Genomic DNA, 24686 nt, shown 5'->3' with positions numbered 1-24686 from the left:
GTGGCAGCAGTGGTCATTTGATTACAATGGCTGGTGGTCTTTCTATTTGATGCATCAGTATGACTGCATGACTTAAACGGATAGTTCACCCAAAAAAAAAAATTTCTGTCATTTAATTACTCAACCTCATGTCGTTCCAAACTCGTAAGACCTTCGCTCATCTTCTAAACACAAATTAAGATATTTTTTATGAAATCTGAGAGCTTTCTGACCCTGCAGACAGCCTCACAACTACCATGTTTAATGCCCAAAAAGCTAGTAAAGACATCATTAAAATAGTCCATGTGACATCTGTGGTTCCCATTAAATTTGATGAAGCTATGAGAATTATTTTTGTTTGCTTTGTGCACAAAAATACTTTGTTAAACTATTTCTTCTTTTCTGTGTCAGTCTTTGATGTGCATTCACAAACAAGAAACAGCCCATCCAGGTTCTAATGCTGGCTCCTGCATCTGCGTCACACGCATACAAAAAGTATTCTAGTAGCTTCATAACATTGCGGTTGAAGCACTGATGTCACGTGGACTATTTTACTTTATATTTGCTACCTTCCTGAGCCTTGAACATCTCGTATATGTGACTGTGTGACTGTCTTGCAGGTTTGGAACAACATGAGTAATTAATAACATAATTTTTCATTTTTGGATGAACAATCCTTTTAAGCATTCAGTGAAAAGACACTATGCCTAAGGCACACACAAAAAAGCAGATCACTCTAAGAGATGAAGTGCGAGGCAGAGCAGGATGGTGAGTTCTCTAATAGTGAACTTTTGTGATGAGAATCACACTCTGGAAGCAACCCACAAGAGATAAGTCTGCATTATCATTTAAATGGCATAGACCCCAGGTGAAAGCAATCCTGGATTCTAATAAATGCAGGCTTTTCACAAGGCATTGCTGAAACATAAGTAGGGCTCTTGAATTTTTGCTTTAGCCCTGTGATGCATCATTAGGAGGTTCAGGCGTAAAAATCTCAAGAGGATTACATAATCCTCTCTAACCCCTAACACAAACCTCACCCCCCCCCCGGCCCACCCCATCCCACCGCACAGCTGTCATCCCGCTTGATGGATGCCATAATCTGGATTCCTCCATATGCACTTTCCATTCCAGTATTCTGAGGATGAAATATTCTCCTCAAGGCTTCCAGACGTGCTCTAATGGTCAGCCCAATTGCATTAAAGAGGACCGACTCCATTTCTGTTTTATTGATGACTGCTTTTTGGGAATGTTAAAGGGCCTGTTTTATTTATATATTGTTAGTTTTTCTTCCTTTGTGCCAGTCAAAAAGCATTCATGCCTTTTTCAGCAGCATTTCAGGATGTTTGGAAGGTCCTTTGAGGTTTAGAGTTATTTTTACCTCTAGCACTACCAGGCTGTTCTGTCTGCAAGAAACTGATGAATTGCTTGGAAAAAGTATATACATCATAGCTTCCTGTTGATTTATATAGTCAAAAGTGTGTTTCTGACAGGAATAGGCGAATGCAAGATTTTAAGAGTTCAATAGAAATGCTCCTTTTGAAAGGTTCTCCTAACGGCAGTATTATCGAGCCTCATCTCAGGATTTGTCCCGGCTAATGGAGTAACTACGCAAGTACATGACGTAAGGCTGGAAAAGAAAGGTATTGGTTTACAGCTTTCTTAGTCCAGGTGAACAAGGATCGCAGTGGCAGGTTTAACTAATCACTAATCTAAATCAAGCTGAAAGCTGTTTCAGCTTCACCTGATTAACTGAAGGCATACTGTCTGTTGAGATCGGAACAAAACCATCTGTTACTGTATATTTGGTTACGGGTGTTTGGTTCAGGGGAAAGAACAACTGTTAGCAACAGGAAACATGCTAAAGATTGAGTATTTAATTTAGTAATCATTTTTAATTCCATTAAAAAGCACATCCTAACAACATGTTTTTTTGTTTAATTTAAAAATATTATTTAATGTACTGTTGCCATATAACCGAGGTGCTCATGTGGGCAACACAAGTTTGAGTCTGGCTTGCAGCTTTCCTTGATCCAGGCTGATCCGATAATTTCCGGTGGTCATTATACAAAAATGCCACAAATATACAGTTGCAATCGAAATGATTCAACCCCCTTGCCCTGCCAGACTTTTTGCTGCAGAGGACAAAATTTTGTGAAAACAATTCAACAAAGGCTTCAGTACTGTATTAAAGAGAGTTTATTAATATACATTTGAGTAATTCTGAGAACATATAAGTTGATAAATAATGAAAAAAAAAAAAAAAAGTTGGCTCTAAACATTCATGTTCAAAATTATTCAACCCCCAAAAGTCAAATTTGGTGCAGAATCTTAATAAACACTGTATGGAAGTGCTTAGAAGTTTCTGTCACCACTCTACTGAAATCTTTTCCCATTCCTCACCTGAAAAAGCTTTTAGATCACTGATAAACTTAGGTTTTTACTTTTACTTCTTCAAATTAACCAAATATTTTCAATGAGAATTAAATCTGGAGACTGAACAGGCCACTCAAGAACATTCTATGACTGATCCCTGAACCAAGCAGAAGTAGATTTGGATGTATACTTTGGGATGATTGTTCTTCAGGAAAGTCCATTGATCATTAGCTTCAGTCTTTGCACCAAAGGTGTCACAAAACACTTCCTCAAATATGTCCTTCATACAGTTCTGATTTCCACTTACTGCAACAGTAGAACATTGGTCCACCTCAATGTTTGACCATGGAGTTGCTGTTCTTCTGTTCATAAGTTTTGCCTTTTTTTGCACCAGACATACCGCTGATCTATGGGTCCAAAAATTCCAGTTTGGTCACATCACTCCATAAAACAGACCTCTGGAGTTCTAGTAACTGCACAGGAAGATGTTATCACCTGCTGGGCATTGCTGCCTGTCGCACCTCCTCCAGTGCCCATGGGTCAGCTGCAGGGTCATCAGCCAGAAACCACCATTCACCAACGTTTCGCTCCTTTAATTCTGGAACGTCTCCTGGTGGCGGAGTAGTGACAGGGACGTCTCCCTGTCACCCCCTGCAGCTGATAGCTGTAATCCCTGCAACTGTTGTTTGGGGTTAGGTGTTCTTCCCCCAATACCTATCTTTCCTCCTCAGCCAGAGCCAAAAGCTACCTTTCTCTGCCTCCTCTGCCAGATCCTTTGTTGCCCTCCTTAGCCTCCCTCCGGTCACTCCTGCTTCCCTCAAGAGGCGTATGGTTGACAACCCCAGGAAGCCTCGGCATCCGACCTCCACTGGGTTGGTGGTAGTCTTCCAGCCAGCCTCCCGGCACTCAACAGCGAGCTCTGAGTACTTGGCCTTCTTCCGTTCAAAGGCGGCCTCAATCCCCTCCTCCAGTGGTACAGTGAGCTCAATGAGGTGCACCGATCTTACCTTGGTTGACCACACCACTATGTCTGGCCGGAGAGATGTGGTGGTTATCTCTGTGGGGAACCGGAGCTGCCTGTCCAGGTCAACCCTCATGTTCCACTCCTGGTTAGAGGAGAAGAGCCTTGCTGTTTCTCTTGACCTAGTGCTTCTCCTTACCCCTCCTTCCGACACAAAGATGGTGGGGTCCTCTGCTGATGGTGGTTGTTTGCTACCCTGTCAACACTCCTCCAGTACTTCGGCTAGCTTTCTCAGGACCTGGTCGTGGCGCCAGCGGTAGCGTCCCTGTGAGAGAGCGATCTTGCAGCCTGCCAAGATGTGCTGGAGACTTGCGTTGGGGGCATTGCAGAGTGCGCAGGATTCTTCATTCCCGAACCACTGGTGGAGGTTCCGAGGGCAGGGAAGCGTGTCGTAGGTTGAACGAATAAGGAAGCTAATTCTTGCCTGTGGGATCTTCCACACGTCTGACCAACTGATGTTTCGGTTCATGATTCCCTCCCAGGTTGTCCAGCTTCCTTGTCGACCCTGCGACACAGCCTTGATTTTGTAGCGGTCCTCCTCCATCCTTGTCACCTCTGCTACCATCATCTCCTTCCTTTGCTTGCGACTGGCCTTGGACCAAAAGCGTGGCATCTCTCCCCATCCTAGCCCCGCTCTTCCTGCCTGAACTCTACCCATGATCTCCTGGTGTTGTAGCCGACTGACAGCTTGATCGACCTCGGTTTGGGCATTCCACTTACGGCCAGTAGGAACCTTGGCATTTGTGTTCCTTACTGACTCATCTGGGGACTCCCTCAGCTCGAGAACCAACCTGGTCTTTTCTTGCATGTAGCCCAGCTGTATGGACTGCAGTGGCAGCTGCAGCATGTTTTTTCCAAAGAGACCAGTTTCGGATAGGCACCGTGGCAGCCCCAACCACTTTCGGATGAACGATTTGGCTTTTCCATCCATCTTACTTATGGTTGATGAGGGAAGAATACTATCTAAATGAATTTATTCAAGTCAGTGTTTTATGTTCTTCTTGGTCAAGAGCATTCAGCAAGATGCCCCAACATGAAAGCCATACTTGTCTGGTGTTCATCTTATACTCTGCATTAAAATGTTTTTCCACCTTTCATTGGGTCATCTTGAAAGTCTTATTCTGTACATTGCAGGTTTTTCCACAGTTCCTGGTCAAACATTTTATGATTTGGGGCTTTTTTTTTTTTCTAACACCCTCAAATGTTTTCTGGTAACATATTTTAATCTAAGGAATAAGGCTTCCAGCTGTGTCTCTAGGAACTTTTAATGTCTTAAATCTTCATATTGCCTTTCTTATATAATAAAACTATTTCTTTATAGTTTTTGTGAGAGCTCTGTTGACTTTGTCATATTAGCTACTCAAACTCCAGCACATGCACGGGCTAGCTCAAGCTAATTCTGTTTTCTAATAGAGTTTCTAAAGGTTTACTTGTGTTTTAAGACAATATTCTTTCTCACCATACAAATAAGTGACTAAAAACAGCAATGTTGAATAGGGGTTGAATAATTATGACATAGCTGTGTTATATATAAAAAAAAAATCCTAGAACTTAAAAATATTACATTATATAATGACATTAGCACTATTTATATGCCACTAATCTGTTATAGAGGCAGTTTTTATAAAGTCAAAATTCCATTTTTAAACTAAGTGTGTTGCAGACGTTTCATGAAGATCCTAAAAAAAAAAAAATCATACCACCTTGTGGAAAATGGGTATCTGATGTCCTCTTTAACAGCAGTAAGTTTTACAGCAAAGACTATAACCGGTAGAAGCGATGCTATGCATTCTCCACAGATACAGTGTTGTAAGATAAAAGCCATTTCTTACGGGATAAATTAGGGTGACCATACGTCCTCTTTTACCCGGACATGTCCTCCTTTTTGGCTATAAAATTATGTCCGGGGGGATTTTGTAAAATATCATAAAATGTCCGGGTTTTTTACCTCATTTCACTGACCGTCATTAATTCAACATTTTAAATGCAGCCACTGCCCACCGGCATTATTCTGAGGTACCTGTCTGATGACGTGAAAGACCCAGTTGTCGAAACAAAACAAACGAGGAGCTGCGCTGCAAGAGCTGTGTGTCACTGACATGCCGAAACGCAAATGTAGTTTCACAGACGAATTGCAAAAAAAAAAATACCCGATGTTCATTCGTGGTAGTGATAAATGGGATCGTGCACCATCTGCACCTATGCTGCCTCCAAAAGCAAAGTGCAGTAACTACACCAACACTGAAACAGAGAAATGCCTTTAAAGTTTTTAGGCCAGCTAGTCAAACATGTTGACACTCTTGTTTCTCGGAAACACTCTCGTTTCTTTGGGACAAAATTGATCAGGAGACTTTGCCACAAGACAAAACAGTTCTCATAAAGTCCATTTTAAGCCTCGATTTTGACCAAATGCATAGTTACTGCATTTTGCCTTTGGAGGGCAGTATGTGTCTGTTGCCAATAAAGGGAAATCAATTTAAATAAGAATTTAAATAAATGTGTGATTTCTATTATTGAGCACGGGGGGCGGGGGTGCATCCTGGGGAGGGTGTCCTCTTTTTGGATTCTCAGAATATGGTCACCCCAGGATAAATGAAACCTGCAGTCCCATCTGAATTATGCAAGAGGGCAAAAAAAAGTGTTTTAGGAAGGCAATAGTAGGACATGTTGATGTGAAGCCTATGTAGTGCATATCCTATAAACATAAACACCGAGGTGCACACAGTTTGTGGCTGTGCAGAGACGCCTAACCACAGCGCTTCACCCGCACAAACAATGAGCACTCGACTAATTCACAGCACTTCTTAAGGAAAGTGTGTCTTATGTTTTTCAGGAAGCCTTTAAAACTTTCTCTAAGCAAAAGATCTGTAAAGTGAAAGAAGACCCTGGGGTTCTTTAAATATCACCTTAAAAAGTGTTTATAGGGGAACTTTCATTTCCTTAGTGTCACCAGTGAAACTGTGAAAAATTACTGTGACTGACAAATTGCCTTTAGGCCCTCCTTAATTGGTAACAAATCTTTTTATTCCTGGAGTGGTTCATCCATTAGATAGTCGTTTGGAGAGTTATAGATCTCCCACCTTGCTTAATTTAGTTTGACTTGTCTGTGTTTTTACAGAAAGGCAGGAAACTTTGCAATAACAAGAGTGTCTGTCTATGAGAGCATGAAGGAACACAAAGTACTTTTCTTAGAGTGGATTATGCAGCCTGTACTAGAAACTCAAGTGCTTGCGTAATAAGCCTGGAGTCCTTGGCAGATGTTACAAGAGTGATGAGGGGGGAGATAAACATTGAATCCAACAATGCAATTTATAGTCATATTGAAATTGCAAAAAAATAATATATGCAAATAATATGCATTTGATTGCAGCATATTAAATCATTTAATATTACATCCAAATCTCAAGAGAAATGCCACTCTTGAATACAATCTGAGAAGGTCATGTTTTTTTGTTTTTGTTTTTTAACTGAAGGGCACATTTTTAATAATCTGAATTGTGTTTGACAGGTTGGCCAAAATAACCTCTCAGAAAAATAGATTGGTCTCTGGTTTCTGTCTTAGTGTCTCTGCTGGCTTTTAATAGAAATGCTGAATATCTTTTTCCTTGCCTTGTTAAATTCTGCATATTTTGAGGTCTGCTTTTCGTCTGGTGATATTTACATATGACTGAATAATCAAAGAATTTCTTAGCATTCGGATGAGATTTTATTACAAATAATGAGTGACTGATGCAAACTATGGGCCAAAATAGAAATAAAACAAAAATTTTAAGTATTTTAAAGATTGTTGTGCCTCTCCGATTACTTTTTAATTTCATGCTGTAAAAATGAAAAGTCCAGTTTCAATCTCTGATGATAAGAAAGGCATGAAAATTAGTTGGTGAAAAGAAAGAGAATTTTCCCCTCTTTTCTTATCTATGCAATTTAGCCATGCATTTGGTTTCCTCTGGAAGTTCTCATGTATATAGTAAATTTATTTTCTTATTTATTTTATTTTTGTTTAATCTTATTTTACATTTTTTATTTTCTTAATTTTTTAAATAAGAATTTTTTTATCTTAATTTTTATATTATTTTATTTCTTATTTTTATTTTTTTATGTTATCTTAACTTTTTTTATTTGATCTTATTTTATTTTCTTATTTTTATATTTTATTTTATCTTATTGTATTTTTTATTTTATTTTTATTTTTATATTATATTTTTTATCTTATTTTTAACTTATTTTATATTTTGTTTAGTTTTATTTTATTTTGTATTATATTTTATTTTTATTTAAAAATTCTTATTTGATTTATTTAAAATAGAATTATCTTTATTAATTTAATTTATAATTTTAGAATTATCTTTATTATATAATTTATTTTTTCATTTTATTTATTTTGTTATATTTTATTTTATTGTGTAATTTTTATTTTATATTTTATTTTATATTTTATATATATATATATAAAGTAGAAAATAAAATAAAAATTACACAATAAAATAAAATATTTTTTTTTTAATTTACTTTAATTTTTTTTTACTATTCATTATTTTATTTTATTTTATTTTATTTTAATTTCCCCTGATGAACATGACCTTATCAGAACAGGTTGGCAATTTTTGGGTCATGACTCATCACCACTTCTTTAAGAAACAAATACTGCTTTAGTACAGCAGTACTACAGCCTCATTAAAAGAGTCTAAGTTCTAAGGATGTCATGATGAATGTGCATCTAAAATTGCCATCGCACATGGAAAAAAGTAATAGAAAGCCAAGTCATGCAAATCAATTGCTGCATAAACAGTTCAGTTACAATCTCTCTATTTATGGCAGCACTTCAGATCTTATTTGTTGCAGAAATCTTTATTTTAGATTCAACTGTGTATTTCCGTCTTGGCTTTGTGAAAACAGACGTCTCCCCAGTAGTCCTTTTCTTTTTGTTAGTGTTTGTTTTTGTACAATATATTCAACAGTGACCCAGTTCTAGACTTTGATGTCAGAATCTCAGTTCGACAAAGGCACAAAGTGTGAATATTTTAATATTCCTCATATTATCATCAGGTCTGTGCAATTACAAGCTAACTGCCAGATTTAACAATTTCATTACAAAAATGTACATCTACTTTGCATCTGTTGTCTTTTGTTGACATTGTATTGCATTGTAATGCCAGAGAGTTCCTTTGAGATTGCTAAGGTCTTCTCTGTGATTTTTATGATGTTGCTTACTGCAAATCCCTTAGTTTTTTTTTTCAATGGGGAAATATTTGAAAAATCTTTCAGTCATCCTTTATAGGTACAAGACATTTAGGTATAAATCTGAATAGTAACTCTGAGATTAATGTTGGTTAATATTTTACTGTCTAATAAGATCAGCACCCATAGGGTATCGATTTAACACCTGCCGCTGTTATGTAATATTTAAGGAGTTTTAGTCAGCAGGAGTTTGAGCAGCTTAAAATCTGTCATAATCTTTATTAATGCTGCCTTTCCCCTCGTTAAACATGTTCCACGCTGATGCAGATGTATTATGAATGATAAATTTTAGCTTTGCACGCTATAATAATCTTTTGTAACTTAACCTTAAAATGACACTGTCAGGATTGTGCCTGTTCTGTTCAGTGTTTCCTAGTGTTTCCCCCCCCTCACTTGAACTTCAGTTGGTTTTTCCCTTTGTCTTCCCCTGTTACTCTGTGTCATTTGGTTTGTCCCTATTAGCTTTGATTTTGTTCACCTGTCTGTAATTTGCTACACCCCCTGCCACTCCTATTTAAGTTGTTTGTATCCTCAGTTTCAATGTCAGTCGATAACGTCTCATGGTGTTTGTTCTGCTCCTCGGGTTTTGTTTTGTAATGGTTTTGTTCCCTGTTTGTTTTGTAAATAAATGTGTTTATTGGATTTCCTTCTCCTGCGTTTGTTCTCCTGGCTCCTCGTCTCCCCTGCACATCGTGACAGATCGACTGACCCGAACAACATGACCTGGGCTGAGGACCTCCTCCTGAACATTCAACAAGGTGAGCGTTCGCTGGAGGAATATGTGGAGGAGTTTTTGAGTGTTTACCATCTGGTGAGATGGAGTGACAAAATGATAAACGCATGCTTCCAGATGGGACTCAAAGATGATTTTTTGTTTCAAAAGATTACTCCTAATGATTGCTATCGTCCCGAAGCAGATTTTGTCAACTTTGTTCTCGATTTATGTGGTTCCAATTTCCAAGTTGAGGTGGAGGATGGTAATCCTCCTCCCATCTGGAGGCATGCAGTCACCCCATCTCACCAAAAGCCAAAACTCTCCGCATATCACTCTAGCGACCTCACTCCCTCCTTGCCTCCCACGTGTCCCCAAGTTCTCCTAAGCTCCACGATGGTCCTCCGCCCAGTACCTCAGGCTTCCTCTCCGCTATCAAGCCTGTCAGCCGCCGAGCCAGCGCCAGCTCACAAGATGGCCACCATGTTACTAGCAGCCCTCAAGATGGCTGCCACACCAGAGTCTGCAGGCAAGATGGCTTCCATGTCAGAGTCTGCACCCAAGATGGCTGCCGTTCCTGAGTTCCCAGCCAAGATGGCTGCCGTTCCTGAGTTCCCGGCCAAGATGGCTGCCGTTCCTGAGTTCCCGGCCAAGATGGCTGCAGTTCCTGAGTTCCCGGCCAAGATGGCTGCCGTCAAGCCTGAGTCCCCGGCCAAGATGGCTGCCGTCAAGCCTGAGTCCCCGGCCAAGATGGCCGCCGTTCCTGAGTCCCCGGCCAAGATGGCCGCCGTTCCTGAGTCCCCGGCCAAGATGGCCGTCGTTCCTGAGTCCCCGGCCAAGATGGCCGTCATTCCTGAGTCCCCGGCCAAGATGGCCATCGTTCCTGAGTCCCCGGCCAAGATGGCCGCCAAGCCTGAGTCCCCGGCCAAGATGGCCGCCGTTGCTGAGTTCCCGGCCAAGATGGTCGCCGAGCCTGAATCCCCGGCCAAGATGGCCACCAAGCCTGAGTCTCCGCTGGTTCCGCCCAGCCTTCCAGAGTCTCCGCTGGTTCCGCCCAGCCTTCCAGAGTCTCCGCTGGTTCCGCCCAGCCCTCCAGTGACCGCGCCGCCTGAGCGCCCTCCAGTGACCGCTCGCCCAGAGCCTGCTCTCCCCAAGTCTCCGCTGGAGACGCCCAGCCTTCCAGAGTCTCCGCTGGGGTCGTCCAGCCCTCCAGAGCCTGCCTGCCCCGAGCGCCGTCTAGAGCGCCGTTCAGAGCACGCTCCTCAAGAGCGCCCTCCAGAGCCGACGCCTCCTCCAGCGCATCCTCCTGCGCGCCCTCCAGAGCCGGAGCTCTCTCCTGCGCGCCCTCCAGAGCCGGAGCTCTCTCCTGCGCGCCCTCCAGAGCCGGAGCTCTCTCCTGCGCGCCCTTCCATGCTCTCCTGGGTGGACGATGCCCTAGGTTCCCCCAAGAAAATTTTGGGGGGGGGGCTACTCCCCTGATCAGCCATGGCCACCTGGACTATTGACCCGGCCATAGCCAACTGGACTGTTTACCCGGCCATGGCTTCCTGAGCCCCCAGATCCGCCATGGCCGCCTGGACTGTTTACTCGGCCATGACTTCCTGAGCCCCCAGATCCGCCATGGCCACCTGGACTGTTTACCCGGCCATGGCCCCCTGAGCTCCCAGACCCACCGTGGCCTCCTGGACTGGTTACCCGGCCATGGCCCCCTGAGCTCCCAGACCCACCGTGGCCTCCTGGACTGGTTACCCGGCCATGGCCCCCTGAGCTCCCAGATCCGCCCTGGAGACCACCCCAATATCCTGTGTCCCCTGAGTCCCTACCTAGCGGTCTCCAGGGCGCCCACCCTCCCTCCCCTATGGATGTTATTAGGCGCGAGACGCGCCTTCGGGGGAGGGGGGGGGGGTAATGTCAGGATTGTGCCTGTTCTGTTCAGTGTTTCCTAGTGTTTCCCCCCCCCTCACTTGAACTTCAGTTGGTTTTTCCCTTTGTCTTCCCCTGTTACTCTGTGTCATTTGGTTTGTCCGTATTAGCTTTGATTTTGTTCACCTGTCTGTAATTTGCTACACCCCCTGCCACTCCTATTTAAGTTGTTTGTTTCCTCAGTTTCAATGTCAGTCGATAACGTCTCATGGTGTTTGTTCTGCTCCTCTGGTTTTGTTTTGTAATGGTTTTGTTCCCTGTTTGTTTTGTAAATAAATAGTGTTTATTGGATTTCCTTCTCCTGCGTTTGTTCTCCTGGCTCCTCGTCTCCCCTGCACATCGTGACAGACACGTAATGGAAAGTATTGTATTGGACTCTTTGAATTTTATTTTGGTTGTGGGGTTATTTTATTTTTTATTTCTTATTTAATTTTTTATTTTATTTAATACTTTATTTTTATGTTATTTTATTTTTTCATTTTATTTACTGTTTTTTTTTTTTTTTCTTACTTTATATTTTCTTAATTTAATTTATAATTTTTATTTATTTTTTGTTTTTTATTTCGTGTTTTATTTAATTGTATTTTTTATTTTATTTAGTTTTTTCTTTATTCTATTTAATTTTTAATTTTATATTTATTTTATTTTATTATTTTATCTTTTATTTATTTAAAAAAAAATAACTGTTTTGCGATATATATATATATATATATATATATATATATATATATATATATATTAGTGGTGGGCCGTTATCGGCGTTAACGTGCTGCGTTAACGTGAGACTCATATCGCGCGATAAAAAAAATATCGCCGTTAATCTATTCTTAAAGTTGGGTTGGGAGCTGAGTCTAAACTACGTAAGATATGATGACTTTCACCTTGATATTTTAGCGCGGATGACGTATATGTAGTTGAATTGCACTGTAGGGGGCGAGAACAAGTCTTCAACTTCTGTGAAATGACCACAAATGAGACGCGCAGACATGGATGCAGTTATGAAGCCGCTTCAGGGCAGGTGCGTGCGTTGCTAGACCCTTTTTACTGGGGCACGTGCCCCAGTGAAAATCTGCTGTGCCCCAGTAAAATCTCAAATTTGAGTTATAATTTACTTTGATAATCCCGAAATAAAGACATTTAACTATATGCAACAACTGAATTGACGCTTCTAAAAGCAACGCAGTTTATTGGAAGACTATGCACGCAGAAAGGCTATCCATACCCGCGCGCCTGTGTTTTTTACTTGAACGTGCACGTCGTACAGCCTTTTGCGCAGAAGTACTTGGTTACACAAGTTTGTATAGTTAATTGTTTTGTAAATGCAATTGTCAAGCAGTTTGTAATGCATTTTTTGGAAGCAGGAGATGAGCACCTGGTCTAACGCGCCACCTGGCTTGAGAAACCGGTTCTCAAAGACTTACTTTTAGTCATTATTTGGGTAGCACACATATTCTGAATGCCTTCAGCAGAATTCAAATTAGCCATTTTAATCTAGATTAATCTAGATTAATTTCAAGATTTAATCTAGATTAATCTAGATTAAAAAAATTAATCTATGCCCACCACTAATATATATATATATATATATATATATGAGTTTTTGTTTCCACTGGGCACATTTTTAATTCGCAATTTTAATTTGTGCAGTTTGAAGGGTAATGGAAACGCAGCTACTGTTTTCATTGCAGTTTTGCTAAATATTCCTTTTTCGAATTACGTGAACTGTTTTGTGATTTTTTTTTTTTTTTTTTTTCATATATATTTATTTTTATTTAATGCTGATTTCTTATTTTATTTTTTTATTTAATACTTTTAAAATGTTTTATTTCTAATATTTTCTTTTATTTTTTTCTTATTTCATTTTTCTATCTTATATTACTTATTTCTTAGTTAATTTTTATTTTATCTTATTTTATTTTCTTATTTTTATTTTTTATTTTTATTTTATTTCTTCCATCCAAACATCCACATTTTTATTTTATTTATTATTTTATTATTATTTTTTTTTCCTTTTTTTTCTTTTTTTTTTCTTATGTCTTATTTCTTATTTTGTATTTTATTTTTGCATAATGTTTTATTTAATATTTTGTTTAATATTTTGTTTATTATATTTTCTTATTTTGTTTTTTCTGATTTTTTTTTAAATTTGATTTTGTTTGTAATTATTTATTTAATTGTATCTTATATTTTTTCTTTTCTTTTTCTATTATCTTATTTTCTTATTTTTGTTTCTTTTATTTCTTCCATCCAAACATATTTTTATTTATTTATTTTTTATTTATTTATTTTTATTTTTTTATTTTAAGATTACCAGCCATTTTAATCAGCTAATTTACATATGGTATTGTAATGCTTGACTGTAAAATATTGATCAAGGACTCCTGAGAGTAAGAACATTCTCATGATCATGGAAAAGCTGGGAAATATTAGGAAATTTACAAAACTGTGACTTCATCTCTCAAGTTTTTAGTATGCAGTTGATGTAAAACCTCAAATACCAGGAAAGGTGTAAATCAGTATATAGGAATTCTGAAATGATGCTTTCAGGATATTTTCCATGTAAGGTAGCTGTGCACAGTTTCTTTAGTTTGTATTGGAAGTTCTTGCACCAAATACAGCAGTAGGTCTTTCAGCAGATGAATGGTTACCTGGGTGTGTTGATAAACTCTTAGATAAAGCTTGAATGCTGTTGACATGTAAAAGGCTTCTGGTGAGCAGTTTCACGTTTACCGTGACAATTGCCTGTTGTAAATGAAAGCGAGTCCATTAGCTGATAAGTTCAGCACAGATTTATGGCGTTTTAATGTCTCCCTGGGCCAATAAAAGCAGGTGATCTAGCCGTAAGAATGAAGCCTGATATAGCCATGAGAATAAAGCCACCTTCACTAGTGTCAACAGCAACATCCTTTAGCGATCTGCTTTAGTTTGTAAGTGTTTATTGACATTTCCATGACGCATCTCAATATTGATATCAAAGTTGAACTAAAAGGACCTATAAAGTCATCTTAGCAGTATTATGCTTTCTGTTGTCCTGGAGTTGTGTGTCTTGAGCTCATTGCTCGGGTGAATGAGTGAGTGTGTGTCTTTAGATGGTTCTCTCTTAATCTAGGTCACTTCATCTGGACAGGGCTGCCTGTCTGTCTCTATCATTTGTGCTGTCTGTAGGCATTGGTTGTCGGCTTCCTGCTTTACTGCAGCGTCTCTAAAAGAACTGTCAGGGACAAATTCACTAAAAATGTTTACGGAATGCTACTTTTAAGCACTCTGCAAATTAAGCAGAATGCAATATGTATTGACTTTGTGTGGTATTCCAGGAAAAATGCTTGGTGCTATAGATGCTGTGTTTGTATAGAGACATTAAAACATCTGGAAAAAATAGATTTTGAATTAAAAAATAGTACCCTAGACTTTTAAATGGTAGAGATTGTGTAAAATAAAACAACAGCAAATAAAATAATAAAATAGAATAAAATAAAATACTGTAATAAAATAATAGTAAATTAAGTAATAAAATAAAATAAACTTTTAAGGATTTATTTTAATAAATGAAAAATAAAAAACAGCATAAAATAAAAATAATAAAATAATAGAAAAGAAAATAATGTATTAAAATAAAGTAATAAAATAAAATAAAATGAACTTTTAAGGATTTATTTTAATAAGAGTTTTTTTAAAGTACCCCAGACTTTTAAATAGTAGTGTTTGTGTAAAATAAAACAACATAAAATTAAATAAAATAATATTATCAAAGAATAAAATTAAATTAAAGAAAAAAAGCATAGAATAAAATAATAGAATAAAATAAAAATAGTAAAAAATATATTATATAATAAAGTCACGATAAAATATAAAATAAAAGAATATAATACAATAAAATAAAGAATGTAATAAAATAATAAAATAGAATAAAATTATAGTAAATAAGTAAAATACTGTAATAAAATAATAGTAAATGAAGTAATAAAATAAAATAAAATTAAATTAAACTAAACTTTTTCTGGATTTATTTTAGAAAGATTTGTTTTAAGTATCCCAGACTTTTAAATGGTAGTATTTGTGTAAAATAAAACAACATAAAATTAAATGAAATTAAATTAAATAAAAAAAGAATATAATAAAAAATAAAATAAAATAAAAATTGTAAATAAAATAAAATAATATAATACAATAATAATTATAATAATAATAAAATTAAGTAATAATAAAATAAAAGAATATAAAATAAAAAAAAGTAAATATAATAAAATGAAATAAAATTAAATGATAAATAAAATAAAAATAAAATAAAATACTATAATAAAATAATGGTGAATAAAGTAATAAAATAAAATAAACTTTTCAGGATTTATCCCCAGTACCCCAGACTTGTAAATGGTAGTGTTTGTGTAAAATAAAATATAAAAAATAAAATAAAATTAGAGAATAAAATAAAATGTAGGAATAAAAATAAAAGAATAAAAAAGGATAATAAAAGAATATAATAAAATAAAAGAATACAATAATAATAAAAGAAAAGAAAATTAAAGAATAAAAATAGTGAATAAAATAAAATAATAAAATAATCATATAATAACGTATTGATAAAATAAATGACACAAAATGGTGAAGAATTAATTAAAATAAAACAATAGTAAATAAAACAAAATAATAAATTTATTTTAAAATGTATAAAAAATAAATGAAAAGATTTATTGCAAAAATAGTTTTTTAAATTGAATGCATATTATTTTCCTTTGTTTATTCTAGGTTGAAGAAGAAGTCTCAGTCAGTGGACATCCCTGATGAGGGTTATGCTGGTTCTCTCGTCAAAGACCTGCTGGCGTCTCCCCTCATACAGAATGTGGCCAGATCAGCCATAAGTGAAGAAAAGGAGATCAATACCACCAACATCCAGAAAGCTCGTAGTCCTCGACGTGGAGAGCTCAAGCGAGGATATACCATTGGTGCGTGAAGTCTTCTTCAATAACCTTTCTGCCCTGTTTTATTACGCTTCAGTCTGCTCTTTAGGTACAGGTTTCCTGTGGCTTCTCAAGCCTTTTATTATTTCTGTTGTATTTTATCATTTAATTTTTATTTTATTGAGCTCACAATGTATTTGTTGTTTGCTTTTAATCTAATTATAAATACTTAATGATTTTTAGGGTGCAGAATTACTTGCTGAATGCGTTATGGTGCATTAGAAAACATCTTAGAGGAAGATCCCAGTCTAGTCCAAATCGAACACTGTAACATTAACATTCTTACAATGGACAATGGAAAGGAATAGTCCAGTGAGACTTATTAGTTATGCTTAATCCACTGTTGGCACAGGAACTGGCTGGCTAGTCCTGCGGTAAGAGGAAAACGGATACCATTGAGACTGTAATCAGAGGAGAAAAGAGGATCTCATCCCTCTGTGGACCTCCACACACACTCACAGACACACAGAGTAATTACTCTTGAGTTGCAGGAGGTGCTCTAGTCTCAGACGGAGAATCCTTACAGTAACCTTAATAAACACACTTTAACCCTGACTGTAGCATCTTGATGAATCTGGGCATTTCAAAGGGATATACTCTGTCTTTTCATCTTTTTGAAAGATGTACTCTACCATTTAAAAGTTTGTGGTCAGAATGGTTCTTTAATATTTTTGAAAGAAGTCTCTTATGCTTACTAAGACTGCATTTATTTGTTCAAAAATGCAGTAAAAACAGTAATATCATGAAATATTATTGCAATTTAAAATTATTTCCATTTTAATACATTTTGAAATAATTCTCACGCTGATTTGCTGCCTTAAGAAACATTTCTTCGTATTATCAATGTTAAAAACAGTTGCTTATGGAAACCATGATACATATTTTTCAGGATTCTTTGTTGAATAAAAGGAACAGAATTCATTTGAAATTAAACTCATTTGTAGCATTTATACATTTTATGAAAGCCTAATTCTGCCACTGAATAAAAAATAAAAAAAAAGTTAAGAGAAATAAAGTCAGAATTGCGAGATATAAACTCACAGTTCTGACTTTTCTCAGAATTGCAAGTTCGTTTCGCAATTGTGACTTTATAACAGGCAATTGCGAGTTAAGTCAGAATTGTGAGATACAAACTCGCAATTCTGAGAACATTGGTCTCTTTTTTTTTTTTTCCTTCAAAATTGGACTATAGTTCACCGTTGTGAGTTTATCTCACAGTTCTAAGGAAAAGGTCTGAATTGCATTTGCAAGAAAAAAAGTCAGAATTGAGTTTTTATATTTTCCAATTCTGAGAAAAAACGTTACAATTCTGTTACAATGTGCAATTCTTAATTTATTTCTCACAATTGTGAGTTTATATCACGTACTTCTGTGTAAAAAAAAATTCAGAATTGCTTATTGCTTAAAAGTTTATCACACAATTTTGAAGTCAGAATTGTGAATTTGTCTTTTGCAATTGATAAAGTAGTTTATTTCTCTCAATTGTGAGTTTATGTCACGCTCTTCTGAGGTAAGTCAGAGTTTGTATCACACAGTTCTGTGAAAAAAGTAACGAGTTTATATCTTTATATTTATTGTGAGTTTATATCTTGCAATTCTGACTTTATTTCTTGCAATTGTGTTTATCATGCAGTTCTAAAAAAAAAAGTCAGAGTTGGTAGATATAAACTCGCAAGTGCAAGAAAAAAGTCCAAATTGTGAGTTTGTATTCAATTCTGAGAAAAAAAAGTCAGAATTGTGAGTTTGTCTCACAATTCTGACTTTTTTTCTCAGAATTCTCTCTTTTTTTTTTTACTTTTTTCTGAAAATCTTTTCTGAAAATTTTTTCTTGAAATCGCAAGCGCATCTGCAATATTGAACTTAAAAATTTCCGCTAGTCCTGCTTTTTCAAGCTTTTTTCAAACTGCTTCTGATCTCTTGAGCACGACTACAAATAGCTGTGATGCATCAGACTTCCTAAACCCCATTTTAGGAGCATTTTAGGTGAATAAATGCACCTGTACTCTCAGGGTGAGCAAGTAAACGTGCATTTTGTGTCGTTTCATTCCCAGACAGCCAGACAGCAAGCTCGGTTAACCTTGTGAGCATGCAGTAATGACTTCAGCAAGATTTTTCCCAAAGGACAGATACTGGAGGTATTTTGTGACATCCCAGCATTGCTTCCGTTACGGCTAATGTTTCTCATTGTTACCTGCAGGGCAGGGTCGACGCCAGCCAGAGGCTTCAGTTCAGTCTCATGGGACTGATGATGCAGTTCTGCTATTAGTTCTCCAGCAGTCGGGCGTCTCTCCCAATTAACTTTCTGTCGAGAAAATCTTTTAATCAAAGCCCTTTGATCAGATCTCTGCCGGTCTAGTTTACTAGATGCCGCAAGACAAACTAATTAGGCTGTTAATCATGGTGATTTGTTCACTGTCTTAAGCAGTATCACATCTGAGTTCATATACATACCTTTTATGAATGTTTTATCAGTGTGACTTGGATGTGGGACTTTTTCCAGAGGCTTTATAAATTTCTACAATGTACATCTAATGGATCAGGTTGTTCTGTGAACATGATGCAATCAGTACATTTGTTGTCCTGGATGCTTTCTGTCTGTTTTCAGAACCATCAGGGGTTAAAAGAAAAAGCACAGTGCGGCAGTCTTGGCTTTTAAAGCCTTTTAAAGCTGTGTGCGTGTATTGGAGATTGAACCGAACCGCTCTGAATTACCTCTCGTATGTGGCTCCCTCAAAAATGCACGCATACACACTAAAAAAGAAAAAAGTAATCTTCTCAAGTGGATTGCAATGGATAGCAAAAACACTAAAATGGAACTGATGGAAATTGCAAGTGTTATTTCCCCATACTCTATATAGTAAATGCCATGTAAAATATTGTATTTATTTGTTTTCTTTTTGGATGATACTGTAAAAGCTTACAGACTTGACCAATGTCTGTGAAGTCATAATTCCACAAAAATAATGGTTGGTCTGTCTGTCTGCTTTTTAAAGGAGACCTTTCTGCTAATCCAGGCTGCGTTTATTTAATTAAAAATACATTAGATACAATACATTAGAAAACTACACAATAGTGGTTTTCTATTTTAATATACTTTTAAAATATTATTTATTTCGGTGATGCAAAGCTGAATTTTCAGCATCATTACTCCAGTATTCAGTGTTACATGATCCTTCTGAAATCATTCTGTCATGCTGTAAGTATGTAAGAATGATTTCTGAAGGATCATGTGACACTGAAGACTAGAGTAATGGCTGATGAAAATTCAGCCTTGCATCACAAAAAATAAATAATATTTTAATGTTTTTTCTGAATTGCAATAATATTATGTTACTTTTTTTACTTCTGTATTTTTGATCAAATAAATGGAACTTTGAGCATAGGAGACTTTAAAAAATTTGCATACACTACTGAAATGAGCCAGCAGAGGGTGTTTTAAACTTGCAGTATGTACACTACAGGTAATAAATTACTGAAATGTAAACAGTGCAGATTAATTAATAAGATGCTTTGAATTAAACTTGTGTATTTCAAATAAGTATTAATTATTTAGTTTTAATTTGTACATTTATTATCATTATATAAAATAATATAAAAATAAATAATATAAATAATGAAAGCATGGACACAATTGCCTGTGGGTGCGTTATCTTGTGATATAAATGTGGCCTACTTTTACCAGGCATCATGCCAGCTGTCAAATCAAGTTTCAGGGCTATAAAAGTTACCTAAATCGAGCATTCTGAAGTGGAATAACAAAGGAAAGAGCTTGTCTTCTCATATTGGAGTACTTTTTTGATTTTCTTCATAGATTTTTATTGATGTAAACTGCTGTATAAACAATGCATTTTGAATGCTATTTTGCAGCTCAGGCAGATTACATGGCATGTATCACAGATTTATTGTAGAAGCAAAGTGAGGCCGCTATGTGCAAGAATAATTTGACTCAATATATGAAGCTTTATGTGAAGCGCTGGATTCATTTCTTATTGGTTGATTCACTAAATGTGATTTATACTGATTCCAGACTGGCTGTTTTATTACTGTAATAAATGCACCATCCCACTTTAAAACTGACATGTAAAACATATTATAAATAACACAACTGTGACCCTGGGACCACACAGGTATATTTGTAGCAATAGGCAAAAATTGTATGGGTCAAAATTATGGATTTTTCTTTTATGCCAAAAATCATCAGGATATTAAGTAAAGATCATGTTCCATAAAGATATTTTGTACATTTTCTACTGTAAATATATCAGAACTTTTGGTTTTTGGTTAGTAATATACATTGCTAAGAACTTTACTTGGACAACTTTAAAGGTGATTTTCTCAATATTTAGAATTTATTTATTTATTTATTTTTTTGCACCATCAGATTCCAGATTTTCATATAGTTGTTGTATCTCGGCCAAATATTGTCCTATCCAAACAAAGCTTATTTATTCATCTTTCAGATGATGTATAAATAGCAGTTTCAGAAAATGTACCCTTATGACTGGTTTTGTGCTCCAGGGTCACAATTAAATAATATAAAAAATAGTCCCACCAGGATTTTATGATTTACCTCTGCTTTTCAGAAATAATCAATCTCCACTCCTAAAGCAATTCAAAGCTGTGGAGACACTCCAGTACGACTTAATTTGAGAAACTCGTACAACCCCACAGCCGCAGAGTGAAGGGAGTGACGGGCGCTCTGATTGACAGCAGTTTATAAATCCATGTAATGACTCGGGAGTCCTGCTCCCCTTTCCTATAATGTGACAGGTGATAGGAGAAGACGGTGGACTGCTGAGTTGGTGTTTCTCATAGCTGACCTAAACACTTTTCAGGGCCTCTCTGCTTTCGCCTCCGGTGAATCTCACTGCAAGATAACAAATGCTGCAATCCTGAGTGCATATGCAGACATGAATCAAAAAACAAAAGTGGTTTTACTCTGCCGCCTTGAAGAGTAAGAGTTTTTATTTAGGTGACCATATCCTCCTGCTAGATAAACATTTGTCAGCCTGATGTGCTGACAGTCGTTAAAATAAAGGCCATCAATTATTTTATTTATGTGAGACCAGTTATTTTTCTGTAAGTAATAGTTAAGTATAAAATTGTCATGTAACTGCAAGCCAACATGCTGCTATTTTTTATATGACCCTGGACTACAAAACCAGTCATAAGGATCAGTTTTTTTAAAAACTGAGATTTATACATCAATGGAAAGCATATTTATTCAGCTTTCAGATGATGTATTTGAAAATCGTGTTTTTTGAGGAAAACGTTTCAGGATTTCTCTCCATACAGTGGGCTTCTATGGTGCCCGTGAGTTTAACCTTCCAAAATGCAGTTTAAATGCAGCTTTAAAGGGCTCTAAACGATCCCAGACAATGAAGAATGTTATGTTCTAAAAAAATTGACAATTTACATACTTTTTAACCACAAATGCTTTTCTTATCTAGCTCTGCGTGTACTCTGTGTATTCTGGTTCAAGACAGTTAGGGTAGGTTAAAGTCCCATCTCATTTTCTCCTCCAACTTTTTGACAAACCCTAACTGTCATGAACCGGAATACACAGAGTTCACGCAGAGCTAGACAAGACAGGCATTTGAGATTAAAAAGTATATAAATTGTAATTTTTTTTTTTTTTAAATAACCGATTGTTTCGCCAGAGAAGACCCTTCTTTTTCGGCTGGAATCGTTTAGAGCTTTTTGAATCTGCATTTAAACTGCATTTTGGAAGTTCAAACTCATGGGCACCACAGAAGTCCGCTATATGGAGAGCAATCCTAAAATGTTTTCCTCGAAAAAAGCATAATTTCTTTATGACTGAAGAATAAAGGACATGAACATCTTGGATGACAAGGAGGTAAGTACATTATCTGTACATTTTTGTTATGTAAGTAATTTTTTACATTAAAGAAAAATTTATCATTTTGACCCATACTATGTATTTTTGGCTATTGCTAGTTTGCTACAAATATACCCTTGCTACTTAAAACTATATATATATATATATATATATATATATATAATTTAGCACAGTTTAGAATATTTAGAATTTTCTCTGGTCTATTTGATCTGTTCAGTCCATTGAGGTCAGGCGTGAACGAAAACATGAATGCACTGCAGAGCTCCTTTATAGTAGAAATTGAAGTGGTTGTTTTTTTTACATATTTAGCACTGTAAAGCTGTTTGCTTTTTAAAGCAATTTATTGTATGTTAATGTGATGCAACCTGACTGGAGTGCTGAATTGCAGAGCTTATGCAAGCATATCCACATTGCCAGATGCTTTCTTAAAGAGTTAGTTCTCACACACACACACACACACACACACACACACACACACACATGTTGGGTTTACATGTTTTATGGGGACATTCCATAGGCGTAATGGTTTTTATACTGTACAAACCGTATTTTCTATCGCCCTAAACCTAGCCCTCACAGGAGATTGTGCATACTTTTACTTTATCAAAAAAACTCATTGTGCATGATTTATAAGCCTGTTTCCTCATGGGGACCTGAGAAATGTCCCCACAAGGTCAAAATCTACTGGTATTCCTATCCTTGTGGGGACATTTGGTCCCCACAACGTGATGAATACCAGGTGCACACACACACACACAACAATTATTAGTCATTAATTACTCACCCTCATGTCATTCCAAACCTGTAAGACCTTTTGGATTGGATTTTGTGTGAACAGATGGGATGTTCATTAATAAAGCTGCACTGGTATTTCAAACTTCTTTTTACCCGTAAGTAAAGAACAAAAAATAAGTATATCATGGCCTTTAGTATTCATTTAGAAGGTCTTGAAAGGCAGTGTCCAAACGGTGCACTGAACTCGTTTATTTCAAAAGAGCACGTCAAATCCCCTTTTCAATATCTGGTCCCTTTAATGCTTGGCTTAAACTGCTGGCCCTTGCAGTTTCATTATGATGGGACATTTATGGGACAAAAGGGACACCACAGAATAAATTGGCCTGCATGTGTCGTGTTTAATGCGAAAGCTGTATCCTCAGCACCTCCCAGCCTCTAGCTCAGGTACTTTGACAGAGGAGTCCCTAGAGTCTCATTTGTGTTGAAGTGTGCAGCTGGCATTTCAAACAGTCCTGGTACGCTGTCTTTACATCAGGCTTACACTGAGAAAGAATGACTTTAATTGGCACTCCAGCTTCCTTTAATCTTTGAATAACGAAGAACCAGTTAAGACCGGCCAGTCGGGAGGTATATCATCCCTCGGATGGACTTTTAATGAGAATGAGTTTATGCACACTCTAGTTAGATAGAGGTGATGGTTTTCTTTCGAAGAACTTGTCATTTGAAAATTGGAAGGTATTATTTAATTATATTTGGTTTGAAAATTCAGGTTCCAGAAGTTAGTTCTTCTCCCAAAGATCTAGTTCAAACTTCGCCACCTTGCACTTTTCCAAGTGAGCCTGATTAGTTTGTCTGGGGTGAATTGAAACGAAACTCTGCAGGAAGCCCGTGCCACAGTGGACACCATCCATTCTCACCCAAAGACCCTTCACCCCCGTCGGTGAGCGTCTGTGAAGGCATCTGCTCACGGGTATCAGTCAGGGAGCCATTTCCGCCACTAGTGGGAACCTGCTTCTAAAAATATTCTGTCATGGCCGGAGGTGCCAAGATAATCAGAGGCTGAGAGCATGATTTGTTGTCCTGAGGTAGTAAAAGGGATGTGTGAAAAGATTTGCTGTCAGTTGTCCTTTAGGCCAGGGTTTGTGGGCTGCTTGTGTCAGCTGAAAGTTCAGATTTTGGTATACACTGCTGTTTTTGGTTAGTAGGATTATTATTATTTTTTTTATCCATTTTTTTTAAGAAACAAATAATTTTTTTCAGGAAGGAATGCATTTTAACACTGACAATAAAAAAATGTTTCTTGAGCATGAGATCAAGAAGGATCGTGTGACACTGAAGACTTGAGTAATGATGCTGAAAATTCTGAAAATTCAACATTTTAAAATATGTTATAATAGAAAATGGTAATAATTTTTCACAATATAATTGTTTTGCTGTATTTTTGATCAAGTAAATGCAGCCTTTCCAATATGTCAGACTTCCTTCAAAAACAATAAAAATCTTACACTGTTTACGCTGTTCAGGGTCAGTGTCGATGCCACAAGTGGGCCAGAGGGGACCTGGCCCAGTCACTTTGGTCTATGTGCCCCCACTACCTTGCCAATTTCCGCCAAGGGGAATCCTTCAGAATGCAATTTCTGTTGTGGCCCACTCTAGAAACGCAAATGCCCCTTAGTTTGCATGGACTGGTGCTGACTCTGTGCAGGGTTATTTTAGTTTCACTAATGACTTTGACAGAAAATGCAGAAAATGTGAATTCTTGAGTATTCTCTGGAATGGATGTTGACGCAATAAACCGTTTTAATCATTAAAGGGGTAGTTCACTCAAAAATTTAAATTCTGTCATTAATGCACGATCACCCTCATGTCGTTCTAAACCCATAA

At 36.8% G+C, this 24686-nt stretch overlaps 1 protein-coding gene across 2 annotated transcripts in view; it reads left to right on the top strand.

The window, feature by feature from the left end:
* oxr1b (oxidation resistance 1b) overlaps nucleotides 1–24686 on the top strand; it is a 78751-nt gene that overhangs the window by 8542 nt on the left and 45523 nt on the right. For both annotated transcript variants that reach the window (XM_073821400.1, XM_073821399.1), the window contains exon 3: nucleotides 15996–16192. In XM_073821400.1, the coding sequence (XP_073677501.1) occupies nucleotides 15996–16192 (197 nt within the window). The remainder of the gene's footprint in view (nucleotides 1–15995; nucleotides 16193–24686) is intronic.

The sequence above is a fragment of the Garra rufa genome, chromosome 17, assembly GCF_049309525.1.
Source record: "Garra rufa chromosome 17, GarRuf1.0, whole genome shotgun sequence".
NCBI lineage: Eukaryota > Metazoa > Chordata > Actinopteri > Cypriniformes > Cyprinidae > Garra > Garra rufa.
Note: the sequence above shows the minus strand (reverse complement) of the source record. Positions and strands in the feature narration are given on the sequence as shown.